Below are 26,045 nucleotides of genomic sequence, written 5' to 3' on the forward strand. Positions count from 1 at the left end.
TATACTCTCACAGCCATTGCCAGAGACAATCCTGGGGATATCACAAGCAACCGCCGTGAGAACTCTGTGCAGGTGATTTCGCAAACAGTTGTTAGTACTGCATAAAGCAAACATATACTTACTACTACTATATGCCTGTTTTAGATTGAAGCATTGATACGAAATAATGGGGTACTGTACTTTATCCAAGTGTTTCATACCAACATGACTAACCACAATTTCTCTGTTACCTTGTTCTTTTTTATAAGGTGCTTATCACAGTTCTAGATGTTAACGACTGCAGACCTAAGTTCTCCAAAAGCCAATTCAGCACCAGTGTGTATGAGAATGAACCAGAAGGCACATCTGTCATCACCATGTCAGCCACTGACTTGGATGAGGGAGACAATGGGGTGGTGACATACAATCTGGAGGGCCCTGGTTCTGGTGTGTTTTATTGCTTGTGTTATCCATATATAGCACAGTATCCACAAATTGTTCCTCATAAGAATCTGTGTTTAGTGATGTTGTAATTGTCTGCTTAGCAAGTTTTCTGTGAATTACAAAACTCCCTGTACGTATAAGAGAACCCACTCCTTCTGCTTTTCTTATGTGGTAGGCAAAATATACAGTAAACATATCAGCAACGCCATACACTATTTATAACTTTAGCTCCCTTTTATCTACCTAACGTAGGAGTTACATCATTGTGCGTGTGGCCTGTATGTAGTTTCTACCTCTTTGGTATATGGAAGAGGGTTACAGTGTATTGACCAGGATTCAATATTCAATGATATTAGAGTCTTAATTAAGCCCAATGTACTTTTAGTGATGGAACACAGTCACAGATAAAATGTTCTCATGTGCAGGTCTGCCAAGAGAAATTTGCGTCCCCGATACAGCAACTTTCTGCCCCCCCCGAGACACACACATAGTAGAAGTCATGTGGCGACGCATCACAGGGGGCGTGGCCACACATTGGTGGGCGTGGCCAACATGGGGTTTGGCTGCGCCTCTTCAGACATGACATGTTATGTATTAAAATGGTGTTGCTCTCACCTACCTGTTATTTTTCACAACCTGGTTCTGGATTCTTGTATGGATCCTGAAATGTTGGGACCTGTTTGGAAATGTATTGGTGCATAAAATATGGAAAATAATAAGTGAACACAGTACACAAAACAGATCATGCAGTATATAATTATATAACAAGCAAAATATGTGTGATAAAAATAATCACATATATCTATATGTTTGGAATGGTAAAATAATGAAACACAATTGTAACAGTATAAGAGAAATGGCTGCTTCTAGGGACTCTGCAAACCCATTAACAAGGATAAATATACAATAAAAATTAAGATGCACTGAAAAGCCCTTAAACATAAATTCAATAATAATGAGAGAAAATTACATAACATTTTAAACTCCAAACTAATTTAATCGTAAAGTAACAATATGGGGGAGATTCAATTGGCGGCGATGTGGCTCACAGACATCGCGCTTTACACATTGACGGCATTTACAGTAGAAAGGATTTCTATCAAACCTCCACCGTAAGGTGTGGCATGGACGGTCTGGAGATTCCTTGCGTCTTCTATATATATATATGATGTGCATACCTTCAATAAAAAAATTATGTATATTTAATTGAAGGTGTGCACATATATGTGTGCGTGTATATGTATATATATATATATATATATATATATATATATATATGTATATATATAAATGTATGTATATATATATATATATATATATGTAATCATTTTTGTATTGTGAGACATATTTTTAAATCATGAATAAATTGGCTTGGAGTTTTTAAATTTATGTAATTTTCTCTCATCTTTATTGAATTTATATGTTTTACATATGTATTTTATATATATATTTATATATTTTATATGTTTATAGGGTTTTTGAGCGCCTCTTAATTTTTAGCACACAGTATATAATACATACACTATAATTAAACATTACATTTATCATGCCACCCCCTCAGATACATCACAGTATCCCCCCCAGACACATCCCGCCGTTCCCACAGAAAAATCACGCCACCCTGTCGAGACACATCACACCACTCTGCCACGTTACGACAACCCCCCAGAAACATCTTGACACCTCCAGGCCACAGTACTTACCTATGCTGTGATGGAGATTACCCAGCGCTGTCCACCTCAGGGTGAAAATGAGAATATATTTGTGGGGGTGCCGCCTCTTGGAATCAGAGTGGCCTCCCTACCATTCAAGTTAGATAAATATAGGGACGGTTTCCTGGCGCTCCTCCACTCCTGAATGAAGTGCACCTAGTGTCTTCAATAATATAGTAATAGCAAAACTCTATAAAGTAATATAAATGTCATGAAAATTAAAAGAAAAAACACATGTTGCTCTGGCCAGAGTATGAAAATATGACGAATAAAGCTTGTGAACAAACACAGAATGTGAATTTAGAATATGGAATAAAGCCTGATCTTATCATTACAGCGTGCAATGTCTAAGCTTACACTGAATAAGCCATATATTGCAGTCCAGTGCAGGTCAATCCTAGTGCTATGACACGTTATAGTGGTAAATAGGGCAGGTGAATATACGTCCCAACAGTGGCCTGCACAGTTCCAGAAAGGTCAATCCCGACGTAGGAAAGAGAAATAACTCACAGTTTGTTATCATAATGAAGGCTGGAGTTCACATCAGAAGACACAGTGGCCACACAACTGTCAATTAAATAGAATCATAGGGGCATGGTTCAGTGTGTCCACAGAGGCCTCTATAGAGAACATTTCCCCCAGCTGGAAGACTGATGAAGATCTGGGAGCACTCCAGTCACAGCACTCGCACAGACTCCCCCTTTGTACGATCCGGAGGATGGCAAGGAGACCCACGGACAATACCTGGAGGAGTAGAAGGACTTATACTACCACAAACTGTGATCTATTTCTCTTTCCTACATCGGGATTGACTTCTCTGGAACTGTGCAGGCCACTGTTGGGACGTATATTCACCTGCCCTATTTACCGCTATAACGTGTCATAGCACTAGGACTAGGATAGCCCTGCACTGGACTGCAATATATTGCTTATTCAGTGTAAGCTTAGACATTGCATGCTGCAATGATAAGATCAGATTTTATTCTATATTCTACATTCACATTCTGTGTTTGTTCACAAGCTTTATTCGTCAAATTTTCATAATCTGGCCAGAGCAACATGTGTTTTTTCTTTTAATTTTCATGACCGTTATATTTTATAAAGTCTTGTTATTATCACATTATCGAAGGCTCTAGGTGCACTTTATTCAGGAGTAGAGGAGCACCAGGAAACTGTACCTATTTTTAACTTACCTATTTTTTTTTTTTATTATTAAAAGCCTGTGAACGTGCAATCAAAAACCCAAAGTGCCCAAAAAAGGTGGAAAAAAATGCACAAAGGGATGCGGTACTTGGCCCTTCTTTTAAAAAGAAAGGGCCCTGGTCCCCGACCCCCGGAACCAAAAGGTCCCTTAGGGGGCAAGGGTCTTCAGACCACCTTCGCTGCAAGGCTAGGGGGCCCCTTTAGCCCCTGGGATCCGCAGAAGCTTCACCCAGGGCTTGACATCTAGTCCATCCCCTAAAGGGAGGACCTACGTGGGTGTTCAGGGGGGGCGGAGCCTCAGGGCCGCACAACCCCCCCCTAGATCTTCTCGGGGACAGGAGCCCAAAAGGGCCCTGTCCCCGAGAAGATCTAGGGGGGGTATTTAACTTACCTATGCTGTGCCTGAGGGGCTGACATACATCAGATGAAAATGTCCTGTAGAGTGAGCAGGCAAGCTCTTAGGGTGGGTTTGAAAAAATGGGGATGTTGCCTATAGCAACCAATCAGATTCTAGCTTTTATTTATTTAGTACCTTCTACAAAATGACAGCTAGAATCTGATTGGTTGCTATAGGCAACATCCCCACTTTTTCAAACCAGCACCTTAGTAAATCTAGCCCTTAGTCTGTTAATCTTACAAGATTTGGAGATTTTGCTCCTTCTTTTTCTGCAGGCTGCTGGGGCGGTGTGTGATGTCACACACTGTCCAGGGACTGGGAGCAGCTGCCAGCTCTCTCCTTCCCCCTTAACACTCCCACACCTCCATCGCAAGTGTGCACGTGTACACCACCCGTTGACAAAAAAACAAGTAATTAAAAAAAATTAATAATTAAGTAACTGGCTATAGAGGCCTGGGCCCCCGTAATTTGTACACCCTCCCTTCTTGGCGTGTGTGCAATATATTTGTTTATTTGTGTGGTTAGTGAAACTGTCCACATACAAAGATGTTTTGTAATTCACTTTTGTCACCTTTGTAAATAACTCTTTGTCAGTGTCTTAAGTTGTTCAGAAACTTTCAGGTGTTTAATTTGCTATGGTTTTAAGGAGCAAAAATTAATTCTTAATGTTCATAGAGGCGTTGCATTAAATGATGAAATGTATTAAAATTCACAATCTTATTCTGTATTCACCAAAAACCATTGCTTTCTGCACTTTATCAAGTTAAGGAACAAGACAGGAAAAGAACTAAATATAAATGTATTTATCCTCCAATATCTTTTTTTTATTTATTAGATAGTTTGTGCAGCCGTTTGAATTTTTTTTCCCATTAATACTACAATACTAATTGTTTTGGAGGAGAAACCAAAAAAGGGTATTTTTTCATATATATTTAATATTGTAAGCAAATACTGTTTTGGTTTATCTTAATTAACAATTGCAAAATGTGCTTTTAACCTTTCTTTAGATGCGTTTCTCATGGATAAAGTTTCTGGGCTGGTAACATCCCGTAGACTTCTGCAGTCTTTTGAACGATTTAACTTGACAGTAGTAGCGACTGACAAAGGCAAACCTCCTTTATGGGGGACCACCATGTTAAGAGTGGAGGTGATTGATGTGAATGACAATCGGCCTGTGTTTGTCCGACCACCCAATGGTACAATACTACATGTAAAAGAGGTAAGTATATGTATCTTGGGCCTGGTTAATCATAGAGCTTCACCAAGACCAGTGTCAACTGTAAAACACTGCAATTACAGAAGACTGTATCATTAATGGATTGGTGTGTTGTGGTTTGACAAGTATAACTTTTAACAAATAATGCTGCTTCAGTCAGTTTGACTAAACTGAGTAACTATGATTCAATATCATTCAAGTTGGTTTTACTCCACACCATATGAAATTAAATTGCTATGTTTATAGAGCCTGTGCATGGCATGTATCCAAAACATGGCAATTTAATTTCACATTTTGTGGAGTAAAGCCAAGTTTTATGACGTTGAATAATTCTATCACCTCTGTACAACCCAGAAATTACAGATAGCAATACAAGGCATGGTGTTGCTCTTGTCTGGCCAAGGACCTGAACAAAATGTATCAGTGTTATTTGTCCAGTCATACTGCTCCTTAATTTGTCCATTTCACATTTTGAACATCTAAACTGTAATATATGTGGATGCCCTATAAATATAAAAAGGGCAATATTGGTAATATCACTTAGAGCAGTGTTTCTGAACTCCAGTCCTCATGCATCTCTAACATCTCATGTTTTGAGGATTTCTGCCTGTGGAACAGGCAGGATAATTACTAACCCAGCCAAGTAGACAAAGTCACCTGTGCATGATTACAGAAATCCTGAAAACATGAGCTATTGGCAGTGTGTGAAGTTTGGAGTTAAAAAACTCTGACTTAGAGGAAGAATAAGTAACATCTCATTCAAGACACTAGACTTTATAAATTCTGCATTTTTCCACTAAGAAAAATGCAATGTTGAGAAGCTAGTATAGTTACATAGGGGTTCTGCGGAAAACACGAGCAGAGAGCTTCTGATTGCTGTATGCAGATTTTTCACACCTGAAATACTGTAATGTTTCTCATGGAATGCTGTATGGCAGGGTTTCCCAAACCCAGTCCTCAGGGCTCCCCAACAGCGCAGGTTTTCCGGATCACATGTGACATAATTAGGACCACCTGTGGATCTGTTACAATGTGTCAGTCAGTAATGAATACACCTGTGCTCCAGCAAGGAGATATGGAAAACCTGCACTGTTAGGGAGCCCTGAGGACTGGGTTTGGGAAACCCTGCTGTATGGGCATTACTCTCACACTACTCAAAGCTGTGGTCATTATAGTTCTCAAAAAATGTTCACAATATCTCTGCAACAAGTTTCTTTATTTAGCATAGTTCAATTGTTGCTTTATATTGTCATAGAAAGATGTCATAACTACAAAACAAAGCAGGAAAATAAATGCATGTAACAGAGGTCTCTGATGGATTGCTGAGAGTATGACTAATCATTATACAATTGTAATTTGTAATTTATATTGTTATAATCAGGCATGTTTATATCTTGTAGTAGTTGTGTCATCACTGGTACTCCTCAAACAGTAAATAACATACTCTAGTGCAGATATACAGAATAATGATACGTCTATTATGTCACAGAGGAGTTCCCTGATCATATAAAAACGACAGACTGCAAGCCGTGTGCTTTTATCTAGTTTATCATCATCATCAACATTTATTTATATAGTGCCAGCAAATACTGTAGCGCTCTACAATTGGGAATAAACACAATAATAAAACAATACTTGGTAATACAGACAGACAGAGGGATAAGAAGGCCCTGCTTGCAGCTTACAAACAATGGGATGGAAATGGAAAGCCAAGGTAGCTTTAAACTACACTTAATAAATGACAGTTTTTAAATATGTTATACCTCTCTGCATTGTAAGCTCTCACGAGCATTGCCATTTCTGCATTCCGTTCCCAGGCACTATCTACAGTGGTTCTGCCACTGTCTGTAACTGTATTCTGTAACACAGTGCTTTTAAAAAGGTTGAATCTAAGGTGATTTCTGATATCCATAAAAGTGCTGAGTTATTATTATTATTATTATTATTATTATTATAATTTATTTGTTAGGCGCCACAAGGTTTCCGCAGCGCCGCACATAGTACAAACAGTAGACTATACAGGGTATAACAGTACAGAACAATAAACAAAAAGTACCAATACTTCAGAAACTCCAGGCAGGCAGATGCAATAGACACGGTGCAGAAGAACGGGTGAGGAGACAGGAGGGAAGAGGGCCCTGCTCATGCGAGCTTACATCCTAAGGGAGGGTTAAACAGACCAGACACAAGAGGAGCCAGTTAAGGGAATGGGAGAGAGGGGAGAATGAGCGGAAGAGATGGGGGTTAAGTGGATGGTTGGTAGGCTTTGAGAAAGAGGTGAGTTTTGAGTGCACGTTTGAAGGAGCACAGAGTAGGAGAGAGGCGGATGGAGCGAGGGAGGTCATTCCAGTGAAGGGGGGCTGCACGGGAAAAGTCCTGGATTCTGGAATGGGAAGAGGTGATCAGAGTGGAGGAGAGGCGGCGGTCATTGGCCGAGCGCAGGGAGCGGGCGGGAGTGTGAATGGAGAGGAGGTTAAAGATATAAGGGGCAGTAGAATGTGAGAGAGCCTTGTAAGTGGTGGTGAGGAGTTTGAAAAGAATTCTGTAGGGGAAGGGGAGCCAGTGTAGGGCAAGGCAGAGAGGGGAGGCAGAGAAGGAGCGGCGTGAGAGGTAGATGAGTCTTGCGGCCGCATTGAGTATAGAGCGAAGGGGGAAGAGACGGGAGTGGGGGAGGCCGGTGAGGAGGAGATGATAAGTGCGTGTATGATGGTTTTGGTGGCCTCCTGAGAGAGAAATGGACGGATGCGGGCGAAGTTGCGTAGTTGGAAGCGACGGGCTTTGGCAAGAAAATTAATGTGGGGGCCAAAAGAGAGAGAGGAGTCAAGGGTGACACCCAAGCAGCGGAGTTGGGTGACAGAGGAGATGGTAGCGTTGTTAACGACAATGGAGAGGTCATGGTGGGATGGGAGGCTGGGAGGAGGAAAGACAATGAGTTCAGTTTTGGAAATGTTGATTTTGAGAAAGCGCTCCGACATCCAGGAGGAGATGGCGGAGAGGCAGTCAGATACCTGAGCGAGGAGGGAGAAGGAAAGATCAGGGGAAGAGATGTAAAGTTGAATGTCATCAGCATAAAGGTGATACTGAAGGCCAAAGGAGGAGATGAGAGCACCAAGGGAGGAACTATAGAGCAAAAAGAGTAGAGGGCTGAGAACGGAGTTCTGTGGGACTCCTACAGCGAGAGGGTAGGGAGAGGAGTTCTTTCTTATAATGCACAAGTTTTCCTAATGAACATTTAGGTGATGACCTCAAAACTAATTTTTAATAAAGTTATTATTTACAGGAGTTTATACATATATACACATCATGGTTTATTGCATAAGCATTACTTATGGAAGATATTAGAACATACTTACCTACTTTTGAGACCAGCTGTCCGGGGGGTCCGTCGAGGGGGCGTGGCCATGCGCGATGCCCCGCTAGGCTCCGCCCCTGTCAATCTTAGGAAATTCTTGCCAATCGTAGCAGGGGGCGGGGCCACTATGCTGCGGTTAGCCCCACCCCCACCATCTACAAGAACGGGGAGATGCTGGTTCCGGGATTTTTGCCTGCTCTCTCGGGAGTCCGGGAGAACTCCCAAAAATTCTGGAGTCTCCCGGACATTCCGGGAGAGTAGGCAACTATGTATTAGAAGCATCTGAATTTGTAATTGTTTCTTTTTCAACACATGGTGACCATTAGGGTATTTATGAACATTATTTTATTCAATTAACTTGCAAAGATAAAATCCAAATAACACTGTGATCTTAACAGCTATATTATATGGGCGTACAAGGTAATGACTGAGAGGAGGATCTATTGTTATCATAAAGAGAGAAAAAAAACAAGCTTTGTAAAAACCAAACGTGTTGCAGAAAATTAGTTTAAAACATTACACAAACTAAAATGTTTCACCTGTTGCAAAGTAATGAGCTAAGTCAAATCACATAAAAAACACAAACCATTCACAACTCTTCTAAACCTTCAAATCTTCTTGCTAGTAGATGAATATGGGGCTGTATCGCCATCTGGTGGTTAATTATTACTTTTTTCTGTTTTTACAAGGAAATTCCTCTGAAGTCTACAGTTTATGAAGTTTATGCCACTGATAATGATGAAGGCTTGAATGGAGCTGTGCGCTACAGTCTACTGAAAACTGGAGCTGGGAATAAAGACCGGGAATATTTTACTATTGATTCAACTAGTGGACTTATTCAGACTGCGCAAAGAATAGACCGAGAAAAACAAGCCATGTATAATGTGAGTAGTCCAAGACATTATAAATAAGCTATAATTATACTGTAGAACTTTCTGAGAAAATGAACAACTCTATTCATTTACCCAATTTTAACAGCATTCTAGAGTTTGCTCCCATTTTTGTCTCTGTATAGATGGCCTAAAGAGGCTCTTACTTAGGACATCCCTGATCATGGGGTGGTAGAGATATGATTTTTTGTAAAATGTTTTGCATTTTTTGCATACTTTTGCTATATTCACCCTGAAGTATAAAGCACATAGTAATTGGTGTTGGACAGTGCAGTAGGCGCTTGGGGGCTGCAGAAGTTTTAAATATAACATGGGTTAAGACTAGAGATGAGCGGGCTCGGATATCTGAAATCCGAGCCCACCCGAACCTTGCCGATCCGAGCCAGATCCGAGACAGATCCGGGTATTCCCGCCAACTGCAAAACTGAAACCGAGGCTCTGAGTCATAATCCCGCTGTCGGATCTCGCGATACTCGGATCCTATAAATTCCCCGCTAGTCGCCGCCATCTTCACTTCGGCATTGATCAAGGTAGAGGGAGGTTGTGTTAGGTGGTCCTCTGTCCTGCTATATCACGTGTTGTGCTGTGCTGTGCTGTTCAGTTCTGTGCTGTGCTGTGCTGTATTCTGCTCAGTCCAGTGGTGCTGTGTCCTGTGCTCTGTCCTTCTGAGTTCAGTGGTGCTGCTGGGTCCTGTGCTGTGTCCTGTTCAGTCCAGTGGTGCTGTGTCCTGTGCTCTGTCCTTCTGAGTTCAGTGGTGCTGCTGGGTCCTGTGCTGTGTCCTGTTCAGTCCAGTGGTGCTGTGTCCTGTGCTCTGTCCTTCCAAGGGCATTGTTATTTCCCCATTATTCCCAAATTATAAAAAATTTCAAAAAAAGTTATAAAAAAAATTACAAAAAAGTAATTATAAAAAAAAATTAAAAAAAATATCCCAAAACAATCCTGCAGTATAAGTCCATTGGTACTGCTATATTACAAAGTTCAATGATTCAGTAGTATAAGTCCAGTGGTACTGCTATATTACAAAGTTCACTGATTCAGCAGTATAAGTCCAGTGGTACTGATATATTACAAAGTTCACTGATTCAGCAGTATAAGTCCAGTGGTACTGCTATATTACAAAGTTCACTGATTCAGCAGTATAAGTCCAGTGGTACTGATATATTACAAAGTTCACTGATTCAGCAGTATAAGTCCAGTGGTACTGCTATATTACAAAGTTCACTGATTCAGCAGTATAAGTCCAGTGGTACTGATATATTACAAAGTTCACTGATTCAGCAGTATAAGTCCAGTGGTACTGCTATATTACAAAGTTCACTGATTCAGCAGTATGATTCCAGTGGTACTGATATATTACAAAGTTCACTGATTCAGCAGTATAAGTCCAGTGGTACTGCTAAATTACAAAGTTCACTGATTCAGCAGTATAAGTCCAGTGGTACTAATATATAAAAAAGTTCACTGATTCAGCAGTATAAGTCCAGTGGTACTGCTATATTACAAAGTTCACTGTTTCAGCAGTATAATTCCAGTGGTACTGATATATTACAAAGTTCACTGATTCAGCAGTATAAGTCCAGTGGTACTGCTATATTACAAAGTTCACTGATTCAGCAGTATAAGTCCAGTGGTACTGCTATATTACAAAGTTAATTGATTCAGCAGTATAAGTCCAGTGGTACTGATATATTACAAAGTTCATTGATTCAGCAGTATAAGTCCAGTGGTACTGCTATATTACAAAGTTCACTGATCCAGCAGTATAATTCCAGTGGTACTGATATATTACAAAGTTCACTGATTCAGCAGTATAAGTCCAGTGGTACTGCTATATTACAAAGTTCACTGATTCAGCAGTATAAGTCCAGTGGTACTCTCCTGTGCCGCATATAATTTTTAAAGGCTTTGCCGAGTGTGTGTGGCTTAGGGGTACGCTTTCTTATGCTACATATAATGGAAAACAAAAATTTGGAGGATAAAGTAGGGAAAGATCAAGACCCACTTCATCCTAATGCTGAAGCTGCTGCCACTAGTCATGACATAGATGATGAAATGCCATCAACGTCGTCTGGCAAGCCCGATGCCCAATCTCCTAGTACAGGGCATGTAAAATCCAAAAAGCCCAAGTACTCAAAAAGTAGCAAAAAGAGAAACTTAAAATCATCTGAGGAGAAACGTAAAGTTGGCAATATGCCATTTACGACACGTAGTGGCAAGGAACGGCTTAGGCCCTGGCCCGTGTTCATGACTAGTGGTTCAGCTTCACCCAAGGATCTAAGCCATCCTCCTCCCCCCTACAAAAAATTTAAGAGAGTTATGCTGTCAGCAACAACAACAAAACAGCAAAGAACTCTGCCTTCTAAACAGATGACATCACAAATCCCCAAGGCGAGTCCAAGGGTGTTGGTGGTTGTGAAGCCTGACCTTCCCATCACTGTACGGGAAGAGGTGACTCCATCCAGCATTTGCAGCACACCCTCTGCATATGTTGGAAGGATCACCCACAGTGTAGATCCAGATTTGCATAATCAAGGTGTCAATGTTGTACACCAGGAGGAAGCTATTGATGTAGCTGGCGCTGTGAAGGAACTTGATGATGAGGATGGTGATGTGGTTATTGTAAATGAGGCACCAGGGGGGGAAACAGCTGATGTCCATGGGATGAGAAAGCCTATCGTCATGCCTGGTCAGAAGACCAAAAAATGCACCTCTTCGGTCTGGAGTTATTTTTATCCAAATCCGGACAACCAATGTATGGCCATATGTAGCTTATGTAAAGCTCAAATAAGCAGGGGTAAGGATCTTGCCCACCTAGGGACATCCTCCCTTATACGTCACCTGAATAACCTTCATAGTTCAGTGGTTAGTTCAGGAACTGGGCCTAGGACCGCCATCAGTACAGGGACACCTAAATCCCTTGGTCCTGTTGGATACACACCACCAACACCCTCCTCGTCAACTTCCTCCACGATCTCCATCAGATTTAGAACTGCAGGCCATGTCACGAGCCAGACTGAGTCCTCTTCTATACGGGATTCATCCGAGGAATCCTGCAGCGGTACGCCTACTACTGCCACTGCTGCTGTTGCTGCTGTTAGTCGGTCATCTTCCCAGAGGGGAAGTCGTAAGACCGCTACGTCTTTCAAAAAACAATTGACCGTCCAACAGTCATTTGCCATGACCACAAAATACGATAGTAGTCACCCTATTGCAAAGCGTATAACTGCGGCTGTAACTGCTATGTTGGTGTTAGAAGTGCGCCCGGTGTCCGCCATCAGTGGAGTGGGATTTAGAGGGTTGATGGAGGTATTGTGTCCCCGGTACCAAATCCCGTTGAGATTCCATTTCACTAGGCAGGCGATACTAAAGATGTACAGAGAAGTACGAGCAAGTGTCCTCAGTGCTCTTAAAAATGCGGTTGTACCCACTGTCCACTTAACCACGGACATGTGGACAAGTGGTTCTGGGCAAACGAAGGACTATATGACTGTGACAGCCCACTGGGTAGATGCTTCCCCTTCCGCAGCAACAGCAGCAGCTGCATCAGTAGCAGCATCTACACAACGTCTGCTCGTGCCAAGGCAGGCAACATTGTGTATTACAGCCTTTAATAAGAGGCACAACGCTGACAACCTATTAGAGAAAATGAGGGAAATTATTTTGCAGTGGCTTACCCCACTTAGACTGTCCTGGGGATTTGTGGTGTCAGACAACGCCAGTAACATTGTGCGGGCATTGCATATGGGCAATTTCCAGCATGTCCCATGTTTTGCCCACACCGTTAATTTGGTGGTGCAGCATTACCTCAAGAGTGACAGGGGTGTGCAGGAGATGCTTGCGGTGGCCCGCAAAATTGCTGGACACTTTCGGCATTCTGCCAGTGCCTACCGCAGGCTCGAGGCACATCAAAAAAGCATGAACCTGCCCTGCCATCACCTCAAACAAGAGGTTGTGACGCGCTGGAACTCCACCCTCTATATGCTGCAGAGGATGGAGGAGCAGCAAAAGGCCATTCAGGCCTACACTGCCACCTACGACATAGGCAAAAGAGTGGGGATGCGCCTGAGTCAAGCGCAGTGGAGACTGATTTCCGTGTTGTGCAAGGTTCTCCAGCCGTTTGAACTTGCCACACGAGAAGTCAGTTCCGACACTGCCAGCTTGAGTCAGGTGATTCCCCTGATCAGGCTGTTGCAGAAGCAGCTGGAAAAAAAGTGAGGGAGGAGCTGGTAAACCATTGAGATTCCACCAAGCATGTAGCTCTTGTGGATGAAGCCCTTCGTACGCTTTGCCAGGATCTGCGGGTGATCACTATTTTAAAGGCAGAGGAATACATTCTGGCCACCGTGCTCGATCCTCGGTTTAAAGCGTATGTTGTGTCTCTGTTTCCGGCGGACACAAGTCTGCAGCGGTGCAAAGACCTGCTGGTCAGGAGATTGTCCTCTGAAGAGGACCGTGACATGCCAACAGCTCCACCCTCATTTTCTTCCACATCTATGGCTGCGAGGAAAAAGCTCAGTTTTCTTAAAAGAGCCGCTGGCGGGGATGCTGATAACATCTGGGCCGGACTGAAGGACCTGCCAACCATTGCAGACATGTCTACTGTTGCTGCATTGGATGCTGTCACAATAGAAAAAATGGTGGAGGATTATTTTGCTGACACCATCCAAATAGACATGTCAGACAGTCCATATTGTTACTGGCAGGAAAAAAAGCCAGTTTGGAAGCCTCTGTACAAACTGGCTCTATTTTACCTGAGTTGTCCCCCCTCCAGTGTGTACTCGGAAAGAGTTTTTAGTGCAGCGGGGAACCTGGTCAGTGAGCGGCGAAGGAGGTTGCTTCCTAAAAATGAATTATCAATTCCTCAATCAAGTACAGCACTGCCCTCCAGATAGTACAGAAGGACCTGTGGTTGTGGAGTCCAGCGGGGACGAATTGATAATGTGTGAGGAGGAGGAAGTACACACTGTAGGGGGAGAGGAATCAGAGGTTGAGGATGAGGACGACATCTTGCCTCAGTAGAGCCTGTTTATTTTGTACAGGGAGTGAAGAATATCTTTTTTGGTGTGGGGACCCAAACAAACCAATCATTTCAGCCACAGTTGTTTGGTAGGCCCTGTCGCTGAAATGATTGGTTTGTTAAAGTGTGCATGTCCTATTTCAACAACATAAGGGTGGGTGGGAGGGCCCAAGGACAATTCCATCTTGCAACTCTTTTATTGCCATTATGTGACCATTCAACAGTCGTTTGCCATGAGAACAAAGTAAAACAAAATTAAAACAAATTCAACAAATTAAACCAAAAGTAAAATGCCCTGTCATAATCAAAAACAAGAGGTATTGACGTGCTTGAACTACTGTGGTGTTTATAAGTTAGAAACACTACACTTGAAAGCTTGAGCCTTTAATAGAAAAAGTCACTCTTCATTGCACGAATATTTGCAACAGCGACAATTTTTGGGTTAACAAAGTCAACAAATAACACTTCGACCCTGTCTGTCTTTCACATACTTGATGGGATCTCAATGATGAATGCTCTGTACCATGGTCATCTAAAACAATAGGTATTGACGTGTTTGAACTACTGTAGTGTTTATAAGTTAGAAACACTACACTTGAAAGCTTGAGCCTTTAATAGAAAAAGTCACTCTTCATTGCACGAATATTTGCAACAGCGACAATTTTTGGGTTAACAAAGTCAACAAATGACATTTCGACCCTGTCTGTCTTTCACATACTTGATGGGATCTCAATGATGAATGCTCTGTACCATGGTCGTCTAAAACAAGAGGTATTGACGTGCTTGAACTACTGTGGTGTTTATAAGTTAGAAACACTACACTTGAAAGCTTGAGCCTTTAATAGAAAAAGTCACTCTTCATTGCACGAATATTTGCAACAGCGACAATTTTTGGGTTAACAAAGTCAACAAATAACACTTCGACCTTGTCTGTCTTTCACATACTTGATGGGATCTCAATGATGAATGCTCTGTACCATGGTCGTCTAAAACAAGAGTTATTGTGTACCGGGACCACTGCACTATGCAGTCCAGAAAGCTACCTCGGTGAAACGTTTTGGACTAAAAACAATATTGTGAGGTGTGAGGTGTTCAGAATAGACTGGGAATTAGTGGAAATGATTGTTATTGAATGTTATTGAGGTTAATAATAGCGTAGGAGTGAAAAATAAACCCAAAAACTTGTTTTTAACACTCTTTATGTTTTTTTCAAAAAAAATCCGAATCCAAAACCTTAAATCGGAACCAAAACCTTTCGTCAAGTGTTTTGCGAAACAAATCCGAACCCAAAACTTCAAGCAAATCCGAATCCAAAACACAAAACACGAGACACCAAAAGTGGCCAGTGCACATCCCTAGTTAAGACCAATATGGTAATAATATAGTAAATAACTATAATTTGCTATAATTACTGTTGTGACCAATATGAATCATCTTGTCACAAAGGAATATTCTTAAATGCTACAAAAGAAAAAAAAAAGGGGCAATTATTGTTCATTATTGAATTGGGGTGTTTCAATCAGACCCGTTGCCAAAGGTGTATAAAATAAAGCACCGAGCCATGCAGTCTCCATTTGCAAACATTTGTGATACAAAATGGGTCATTCTGAATAGCTTAGTGACTTCAAGCGTGTGTACTGTGATAGGCTGCCACCTTTGCAATAAGTTTGTGAGATTTCATCCCTGCTGGATTTTCCACAGTGAAATGTAAGTGATATTATTAGAAAGTGGAAGCGTTTAGGAACAACAGAAACTCAGCCCTGAAGCGGAAGACCACGTAAAATCATAGAGCATGGTCAACGACGGCTGAGGCTCATTGTGCGTAAAAGTCGTCAATGCACTGCTGATTCATAGCTGAAGAGTTACGAACTTCCACTGGCATTAATGTAAGCACAAAAACTGTGCGTCAGGAGCTTAATGGGATGGTTTTCTGTGGCCGAGCAGCTGCATGCAAGCCTCACATCATGTAAAGCATACCGACACTGGACTGTGGAGCATGGAAATGTGTTCTGTGGCGTGATGAATAATGCTTCTCTGTGTAGCAGTCATATGGGTGAGTCTAGGTTTGGCGGATGCCGGGAGATTGTTATCTGCCCAATTGCATTTATGCCAACTGTAAAGTTTGATAGAGAAGGGATAATGATATGGGGCTGTTTTTCAGTGTTTTGGCTAGGCCCCTTATCTCCAATGAAGGGCAATCTTAATGCCTCAACATACAAAGTCATTTTGGACAATGCTATGCTTCCAACTTTGTGGCAAAAGTTTGGAGAAGGCCCTTTTCTATTCCATCATGACTGTGTTCCAGTGCACAAAGTAAGAACTATAAAGACATGGTTTGATGAGTTCGGTGTGAAAGAACTTGACTGGCCCACACAGAGCCCTGACCTCAACCCCATCGAACACCTTTGGGATGAACTAGAATGGAGATTGTGTGCCAGGCCTTCTCGTTCAACATCAGTGGCTGACCTCATAAATTCTCTACAGAATGAATGGGCACAAATTCTCACAGAAGCACTCCAACATCTTGTGGAAAAGTGCGTATATATATATATATATATATATATATATACATATATATATATATATATATATATATATATATATATATTATATATATTGCAACAGAAAAACAAGTAGGGCGTCCCAATGTGTAATATCAAATATGGTGTTGGGAAGATGTAATAACTGCGTACCGTAAAGATGTATTCAAGAAGTAAATGATCATATGGAGGTTTCCTCTTCAGAGGTAATCCCTCTCAATCTCCATCAGACATAGCGACAATGCAGAAAAAACAGAACAGAAAATAACATAGTGCAGTATTGTTATATATTGAACTGCACCAAATCTGGAAATAGTCCTCCACCAGGAGACAGAGTGCTAAAACACGTAGTAAACCCAAAGGTGAATAATGTGGCACACAGGTGCAACGTGCATCCCTAAGTATATAAAAACTGCATACCAGATAGTCAGAAGACCATGAACTTTCTTAGACCATGTATATAAGATCAGGCAATTCCTCTGTCACAACCTCATCCAATGGCGGTAATGAACAAGATTGGACAAAAAAGAATGCAATGTAAAAATATAGTCAATTTATTAAAATTGAATAGCACAGTAATAACTCACATGAGGTAACCACAATAGCGCTGGTAGATGTCACCGCTCAACGCGTTTCGTCCCGGTGCAACGGGACTTCCTCAGGAGCAATAAAATACATATATATATATATATATATATATATATATATATATATATATCTATGTGATGAAAAACATAAGACATAAAGATAAATGTGAACAAAAGTTTTAAGATGACCCAAGATGATGGAAATTAAAATACTGTTCAAGGCTAAACGAAAATGAACTTAAAATGTGCATGAACCACAAAATATCAGACCAGCTAATCCCTAAGTAGAGTTGAGCAATACAATTTATTTTCATGATCTGATTGAATTCAATAAGTAAAAATCCCTCTGGAGATCATCAGTTGAAACATGCATCATATTGACACTGATAATGACTGTTTCTTCAGTTCAATATTGATTTCGATGTTTTGAACTGCAATAAATAGTTAGATTACTTAGTCCCATAATATATTTTGTGGAATGTTGCTTTAAATTAATATATAGGAACAAACAGAGGAAGATCTCTACTCCTTGGCATTCACTAGTCTAAATAAGGAATTTAAATGAACATTTAGGTACATGCTTTCACAGAGCAGATTAATAACTTTCTAAATATAATATTAATTCATAACATGTTACAGAACAGGTTTCATTTAAGAGATTTATTTGAAATATTGAACCTTATGTTTTACTTGCATAACTCTGTTATTGAAATTTCCCCAATGAAATATGGAAAGTATATCTTCCATTTTAATTACTTTCTATGTATGTTGTGATACTTGCAGATAATTTGCCATTGTTGTCTTGTCTCTAATTCTAGTACTTCAGAAGTGTGTTTTTTATTTAAATTACAGCTAATTATTGTTGCCTATGACCTTGGCCAGCCTGTGCCTTATGAGACCATGCTACCTCTTCAAATCGCACTAGATGATATTGATGATAATGAGCCCATCTTTGTCCGACCTCTGGTAAGTGAATTATCCTAATTTAGTCCTTTGGACATGTAAACTTTAAAATAAAACTTAATCACGTGTAAATCTTAAGACAGTTTATACAGTACTCATGGTGGATGAACTATTGTGGACGCAAGGGGTGCGACCTCTATGGGGCCGAGAACGTAAGCTGTGTCTACCTGTAAAACAGGCATTTACGCCAGAGGTACAGTATGTCAGGCAGATAAATGTGTATAATTATGCCTCATGAAAGCATAGGAATAGTGTTGAAATGTGACTTGACAATGTTAGTAATAAATGATAAAGTTGCACTATCCTATTTGTACACAATATAATAATGCAATGAAGTGTCATATGCATGAGAAAATATTGAACCGGCTAGATAGTGCTGATGATAGTCATCACCTATATTGCATAGCATTGCACCAGTTCTCCAGCACCCCCAAGAAATACGCCTTCTAAAAGGCATATTTACGGGTGCATCCACGTCTAATTGTGTCTCGATTGCATGAACACTCCCTTGCTGTACTTGCATATGCTTGCCCAAGCCTGCCCATTCCTGTTGCTCTTTTCCAGGCATAAGGGAACACAAGTAAACAATACACAAAAAACTATATAGGGAAATATGCATAACCATTTTTGGTGCATATGTGTATTATGGAAATACATATCTTATGCAAAAAAAGATTGCTGGACGTCCAAGTCTAAATGGATAAGTATGATTTGGTTTCAGTTTGTTATACTGCGAATGCTTAATAAAAGCAAGTCATACAGCTCTTGGAATGTCTGGGAGACTTCCAAAATAGTGGTTGGCCTCCAAGATTCTAGAGAGTCTCCCTGAAGCTGGATCAGACAGAGAAACGATGGGCGGAATCAATGTAATGAATCACTTTGCAGTTTTGAATTTCAGCCATTGCATTGTGATTAAATGCGGTAAAATGCTTGTCTGCTTTTGTCAAGCAGTAATGTTTTACAAAGATAGAATTTGAAAATTACTTGTTCATCTACATCAGCCCACTATGTGAGCAATTTTACAAGTAATAAAAATAAATATCGCTTAGCTAAAAACTGATACAAAATGTTTTGCCATATAAAATGTACAGTGTTACTGTGCATGTGCTCATTGCTGCATATGTTTATAAAATGAATGTTTTGCCATATTCACAGAGAGGTGCTTTGCAGTACCAAATCCTTTCTGTTCCCGAACACTCCAGATCCGGAACTGTGGTGGGAAATGTTAGTGGTGCTTTGGATGCAGATGAAGGCTCAAATGCTATTGTGTATTATTTCATTGCAGGTAATGTTACACAAAGTGTTGAACCATATTAAATTATAAGTTAAAGTTTTGTAATGCAGCGTGTTATCATTTGTAATGTTTCGGCTACTACGTTTCTGGCATCCACTTTAAATGCACCAATAATGGCTTAGCTGCTTCAGTTACTACTGTCAGAATAAGTTCAACTAGTTTGTTAGGTTGAAAAATCATGAAGAATCTGCTTTCTGAATCAAAATAATCTATTATACACCCTTATGTCCCTTAGCAATATCAGTTGTGCAAAATTATGATTTACTAGTAAAAAGCCCATCAAAATGACAGAATAAAATTAAAAGTAAGATCATGTTGAACCTTTTTTTGGTTACGTTTAAATTTCATGCATCATTAAATTTTGTGCATTATTTGTTCATGATATCACAGTTATGAGCATTAATATTTGTTACCGACATCAAGAATGACGTGGCATCATGTCCGTTGACTTTGTAGGTGTTGACGTGATATTACCTCTGTCCTGTAACTTGCTGAGGAGTCATAGTTGCATGGCGATGACGATCACAATCGTGTTTACTTTGGTCATCAGTCATAGTTTGTTGTTGGGCTTTATCTTGCTCCGCCCTTCATCTTTTTGCTGCTTCTTGCTCTGCAGTTACCCCCACAGCAGATATTTGCCTTTAGGTGGCATCACAGTTACACTTTGTTGCTTAAATTAATTAGTACATTTCTATTAATTTAACACTAAGTGCATATAAAACGAATGCATAGAAAATCGAGTCAATTTTGAATAGCAAAGGTATAAATAGTAACTGCCACACAAAAAAAACAAAATAAATCAAGCAAAATAAGCCAAAGAAATTAGGAAAATCTAGTCCGAATAGTCAAGTACACAAAAGAGTAATTTGAAAACGTTTATTTGTATGTCTTGTGTGTGTATTTATAAAGGTTAGGAGCATCGTTAGCCTTTTATGTGTATCTATATATAGATTGTTTCTCTTATTACATTATTTACTTGAAGTTTGATAGCTATTTACACAAACATGCAGCAAATTCTATCAATCTTCTCACATATTTGGCTGCAATTATTTGCTATCATTTTATGTAAAAGGCAAGAAAAGGAACTAATGGACATAAGTATATATCACATCCTTTGTATTTCAGCGCTAAATTATATATTGTACTTGAATTAACTGAAGTGTTTATATATTCTTAATATGTCCCAAACAATATGCTTTAAGGATATCTTGATGTGGCCAGATGTGCCAGTCATCATCATCAATTTTTTATTGACTGACAATTGAAATGGTGTTTGTCTTAGGAGAGTTAATATTGCCTATTTTGCATCTCCCTGAGGCTTATGACTTTCCATATAACACAGATGACGATAATCATCAGCATGGATCGTTGCACCATGCCTCGAGTAGTCTCAAAAGATACATCTGCTAACAAGTTGTAAATAGGCTGCATCTCCACAGGTGTGCACCTCCTCATTGTACAGTTGCACTTGCATGACCTGGATCCCCCTCTCCAGACATATGGGGCCGCAACTGCAACATAAACTATACATTTCACAGCATGTGCAATAAAACAAAGCAGAATGTTGCACCTGTGCTACACCATGTATGGACATATGCAGTGCTTTAAAGGTATATGTAATATATCAATATCATTTAATAGGCTCAGTTCAGATTAGATAAAAGTGCAAAATATCAAAATCCAAAAGATATGCTCTTAATATTAATATCTGTCCAATCCAAGAGTCACAATTATGTTCAAAAACGCAAACTAATTCTTTTAAAGTACTGAACTGTTCTTTAGATGTGTACTAATTGTATGGAATCTGAACTGAGCCTATTACATTATATTTATATATTACATATACAATAAGACTTTCTTCTGTTTTACACACTTTCAAGCATTCTCTGAAAACCCACCTCTTCAGGCAAGTTTATAAAATTCCTCAACCACCCTCTTAACCTCACTAGGTTACACTATTACCACCTTTTACACAATTCACAGAAGACAACAACCTTCTGACCCCAGGCCAACATTGCTGTGTGACTGGATCACATAGCATACAAATCACTTTTTACCTTTGCAATCTAGCAGGACCAATATGCAGTATGTAGATTTAACCTCATGTATCCGACTCCCATTGACCCATATATTGTAAGATTGCAAACTTGCTTTACCCAGTATTGTTTATTACTAATGTCCCCAATTGTAAAGCGTTACGGAATTTGCTGGCGCTATATAAATAAATGATGATGATATACCTTTATAGTGCTGCATTAGTCCATACATGATGTAGCACTGGAGTATTCCCTCATCGTGATCAATTCCCTGAGAGGCAGGATACCTCTCTACTTTAGCAGCTCCCAGTACTCTATATATACATTTCGTTTTAGGGACAATGAGTGCAGTGTGCACATCTGAGAATTTTGGACCTAAATTTTATACAACTCTAAATCAGGCCCGTAGTATATAACCAGCCCCTTCAACATAAAGCCATCCTTGAGAATGACAGAGAATTAGCAAGGGATTTCTTAGCAGCAGTGTGATATAAGCATGTTTCTATCTCCCCCTTTAGCTGGCAATGTGGAAAGCAACTTCCAACTGACTCCAGAAGGAAAATTAACTGTTCTGAAGAACTTGGACAGGGAGAAAGAACCATATTATTCTCTTATAGTGAAAGCATCCAGCAACAGAAATTGGTCAGTTCGCAAAGCAATGAGGACTGCCATGATCCAGAGTTTTGATCCCAGTACAGACTCTACCTTGCAGGAAGTGAGGATCTATCTTGAAGACATTAACGACCAACCACCTCGATTCACAAAGACTGAGTATACTGCAGGTAAAAATCAGGCTTTTCCAAAAGATTTATTTTGCCCATATTTTATCATTTATATTGCTTAAGCCTTTTAAGGGATGCTATTATAATAAAAAAATATGTTTGTGTACTGCAGTCAAAGCCTTGCAGCGCATCTGTGTCTCAATTTGGGGTGTATCATAGCCCGTCATTGTCCGTTTATTCAATTAGCCTGGCTCATACAACATTTACTGCAGACCACACCATAGACTAATAAGTCATAATACAGCAAACACAGGTATGTAAGGGAAGGACTAGCAACTTTGGCATGGGGGGACAAACACAAGTAAGTGTTCTAGACTCTTCTATGAGAACGCTACAAGATAAAAAGGAGCATGATGAAAAGCCATGTAGGAGTGGTTTGTCTAATGTTGGTTTTGTATAGCCAATAAAATATAGCAAATGTTCTATGTCTAAGGGCTATAATCAAATACAGGGTGCTATCTGTGTACAGTTTGCATGTCCTAGTTGTATTTCAATGGGTTTGCTTTGGTTTTCTCCAACAGTCCATATACTGGTAGGTTAATTGGCTGGTGACAAAAATGTACTCTAATGTTTGTGTGAATTTTGACTGTAAGCTCAATGGGGCAGGGACTGATGTGAATGACTAAATATTCATTGTGTAATGTGGTGGTGCTATATCAATAAATGATAATATTCAATGCAGAAACTATTCCAATGATGTCTGTACAAAACAGAGAGCAATCTAATGACCCATGTCCAAAACATTCTAGTGACATCTATACAAACTGAGAGCATTCTAGTGAACAATGTACAGTCATGGCCAAAGGTTTTGAGAATGGAAACTATTGGTTTTCACAAAGTTTGCTACTTCAGTGTTTATAGACCTTTTTGTTAGATGTTACTATGGTATACTGAAGTAAAATTACAAGCATTTCATAAGTGTTAAAGGCTTTTATTGACAATTACATTAAGTTTATGGAAAGAGTCAATAGTTGCCTTCTTTTTGAAGACCTCTTCAATTTGCCCTGGCATGCTATCAATCAACTTCTGGGCCACATATTGACTGATGATTACCCGTTCTTGCCTAATCAATGCTTGGAGCTTGTCAGAATTTGTGAGTTTTTGTTTTTCTACCCGCCTCTTGAGTATTGACCACAAATTGTAAATGGGATTAAGGTCTAGGGAGTTTCCTGGCCATGGACCCAAAACTTCGATGTTTTGATCCCCGAGCCACTTAGTTATCACTTTTGCCTTATGCCAAGGTGCTCCATCATGCTGAAAAAGGCATTGATCGTCACCAAACTGTTCTTGGATGGTTGTGAGAAGTTGCTCTTGGAGGATGTTTTGGTGCCATTCTTTATTCATGGCTATATACTTAGGCAAAATTGTGAGTGAGCCCACTCCCTTGGCTGAGAAGCAACCCCACACATGAATGGTCTCAGGATGCTGTACTGTTGGCATGACACAGGATTGATGGTAGCGCTAACCTTTCCTCCTCCGGTCAAGTATCTTTCCAGAAGCTCCAAACAATATGAAAGGGGATTCATCAGAGAAAATGACTTTACCCCAGTCCTCATCAGTCCCATCCCTGTACCTTTTGCAGAATATCAGTCTGTCCCTGATGTTTTCCTGGAGAGCAGTTGGCTTCTTTGCTAGCCTTCTTGTCACCAGGCCATCCTCCAAAAGTCTTCGCCTCACTGTGCATGCAGATGCATTCATATCTGCCTGCTGCCATTCCTGAGCAAGCTCTGCACTGGTGGTGCCCAGATCCCGCAGCTGGATAAACTTTAGGAGATGGACCTGGCACTTGCCAGACTTTCTTGTGCGCCCTGAAGCATTCTTCACAAGTATTGAACCTCTCTTCTTGAAGTTCTTGATGATCTAATAAATGGTTGATTTAGGTGCAATCTTACTAGCAGCAATATCCTTGCCTGTGAAGCACAAAGCAATGGTGACTGTACATGTTTCCTTGCAGATAACCATGGTTAGCAGAGAAAGAACAATGATTTCAAGCACCACCCTCCATTTAAAGCTTCCAGTCTGTTATGCTAACTCAATCAGCATGACAGAGTTATCTCCAGCCTTGTCCTCGTCAACACTCTCACCTGTGTTAACGAGAGAATCACTGACCTGATTTCAGCTGGTCCTTTTGTGGCAGGGCTGAAATGCACTGGAAATTTTATTTTTGGTATAAAGTTCATTGTCATGGCAAGGAGGGACTTAAAATTAAAATTAGTTAAAATTTGTTAATATCATCTGATCACTCTTCATGACATCCTGGAGTACATGCAAATTGCCATCATAAAAATTGAGGCAGCAGACAGTGTGAAAAATAATATTTTTGTCACTCTCAAAACTTTTGGCCACCACTGTACAATACAAAGAGCTTTTTAGAAACATCTGTAAGAGGGGTGCACAGCTTTTTGGTCCACATTGGGAGATTGTACTTTGAATGGAACTCAATAAAAATGTAACTTGCTTAAAAATTTAAAATAGGTAGTTGACAAATTTACTACAGTAAAAGAGGTACCTCTTTGCAGTTATGCTATACCTCTCAGCATTGTTGAAAGGAAGCAGGGATGATGTGCCACTAGATGATGTGGTGTGGTCATCCCATGTAGTTGGTATAGTCCTATCACCCCACTCTCTGTAGTAAAACATTTCCCCATCACCTCTGTAGTAGCACTTTCCCTCATCACCTTTACAGTAACATTTCCCCCTTAACTTTGCATATTACTCTAATGCGACTACACAATTGTGTCATTGTGCTGAAGGGGGCATGGCCATGATGCTGCAAATTGCATCATGATGATCAGCCCGTTATGGTTTGAGACCATGAATCATGTCATCAAGGCCCCAACCTCATTGCAGGTGGAGTGTCAGGAAATGGGAGGGTGGTGTACTCTTTTTCTTATTATTAGTGAAATCCTGGAGAGTAGGCAAGTAAAATTGTGTATTCTTTCATAATGCTTTTCAATTAATTTGAGTTTTCAGAATCAATTGTGTTTTCAATAGTTATTAATAAGTGTGCATGCTTTATTAGTTATCATCATGGTATATGTTTTTTTGCATTCTGGTTTTCACATTAACTTGAGGTGACACTGATGGTTTTGTTTATTTTCAAACCAAACTATGCATGTACAAATATTGGTTTCATTAAATGTTTTTTTTTTTTTTTTTACAAATCGTCTTTTCAGTGCAATAGCCAGGACATATATTAATTTTTTTAATTATTGGTTGCCCTCATATTTAAAATGTATTACTTTTTGTTTTTCTGGTTAGTCATTTTGGAGAGTGACATTTACATTTTTTTAGCCTGTCCCTTGTGCTAGTATATTCTTTTTCTTTATGTTTTTAATTTTTACTTATTTGTATTTGTTGTGTTGCTTTTATCTTCAGGTGTTGCAACTGATGCCAAAGTGGGCTCTGATCTCATAAAGGTTTTAGCACTTGATGCTGATGTGGGAAACAACAGCTTGGTATTCTATAGCATCCTGGGCATTCACTACATCAAACTGAATGCAAATGATTCAGTGGAGGTGAAAACTATTTTTGTCATTGGTAAGGGTATTAATTTTATGTATAGCTACTACTTGTAGTCCTAGAACTATAGAAAGCCTAAAGAATATAACAAAACTGCCTTTTAAAAATGTT

At 40.0% G+C, this 26,045-nt stretch overlaps 1 protein-coding gene across 1 annotated transcript in view; it reads left to right on the forward strand.

The window, feature by feature from the left end:
- CDH23 (cadherin related 23) overlaps positions 1-26,045 on the forward strand; it is a 1,005,178-nt gene that overhangs the window by 919,584 nt on the left and 59,549 nt on the right. Inside the window, exons 52-59 of the mRNA XM_075217048.1 lie at positions 1-72; positions 249-426; positions 4,743-4,954; positions 8,993-9,187; positions 18,190-18,303; positions 19,456-19,585; positions 22,149-22,412; positions 25,791-25,952. The exon at positions 1-72 is cut by the window's left edge and continues 48 nt beyond it. Coding sequence (XP_075073149.1) covers positions 1-72; positions 249-426; positions 4,743-4,954; positions 8,993-9,187; positions 18,190-18,303; positions 19,456-19,585; positions 22,149-22,412; positions 25,791-25,952 — 1,327 coding nt within the window. The remainder of the gene's footprint in view (positions 73-248; positions 427-4,742; positions 4,955-8,992; positions 9,188-18,189; positions 18,304-19,455; positions 19,586-22,148; positions 22,413-25,790; positions 25,953-26,045) is intronic.

Source organism: Mixophyes fleayi, chromosome 6, assembly GCF_038048845.1.
Source record: "Mixophyes fleayi isolate aMixFle1 chromosome 6, aMixFle1.hap1, whole genome shotgun sequence".
Classification (NCBI taxonomy): Eukaryota; Metazoa; Chordata; class Amphibia; order Anura; family Limnodynastidae; genus Mixophyes; species Mixophyes fleayi.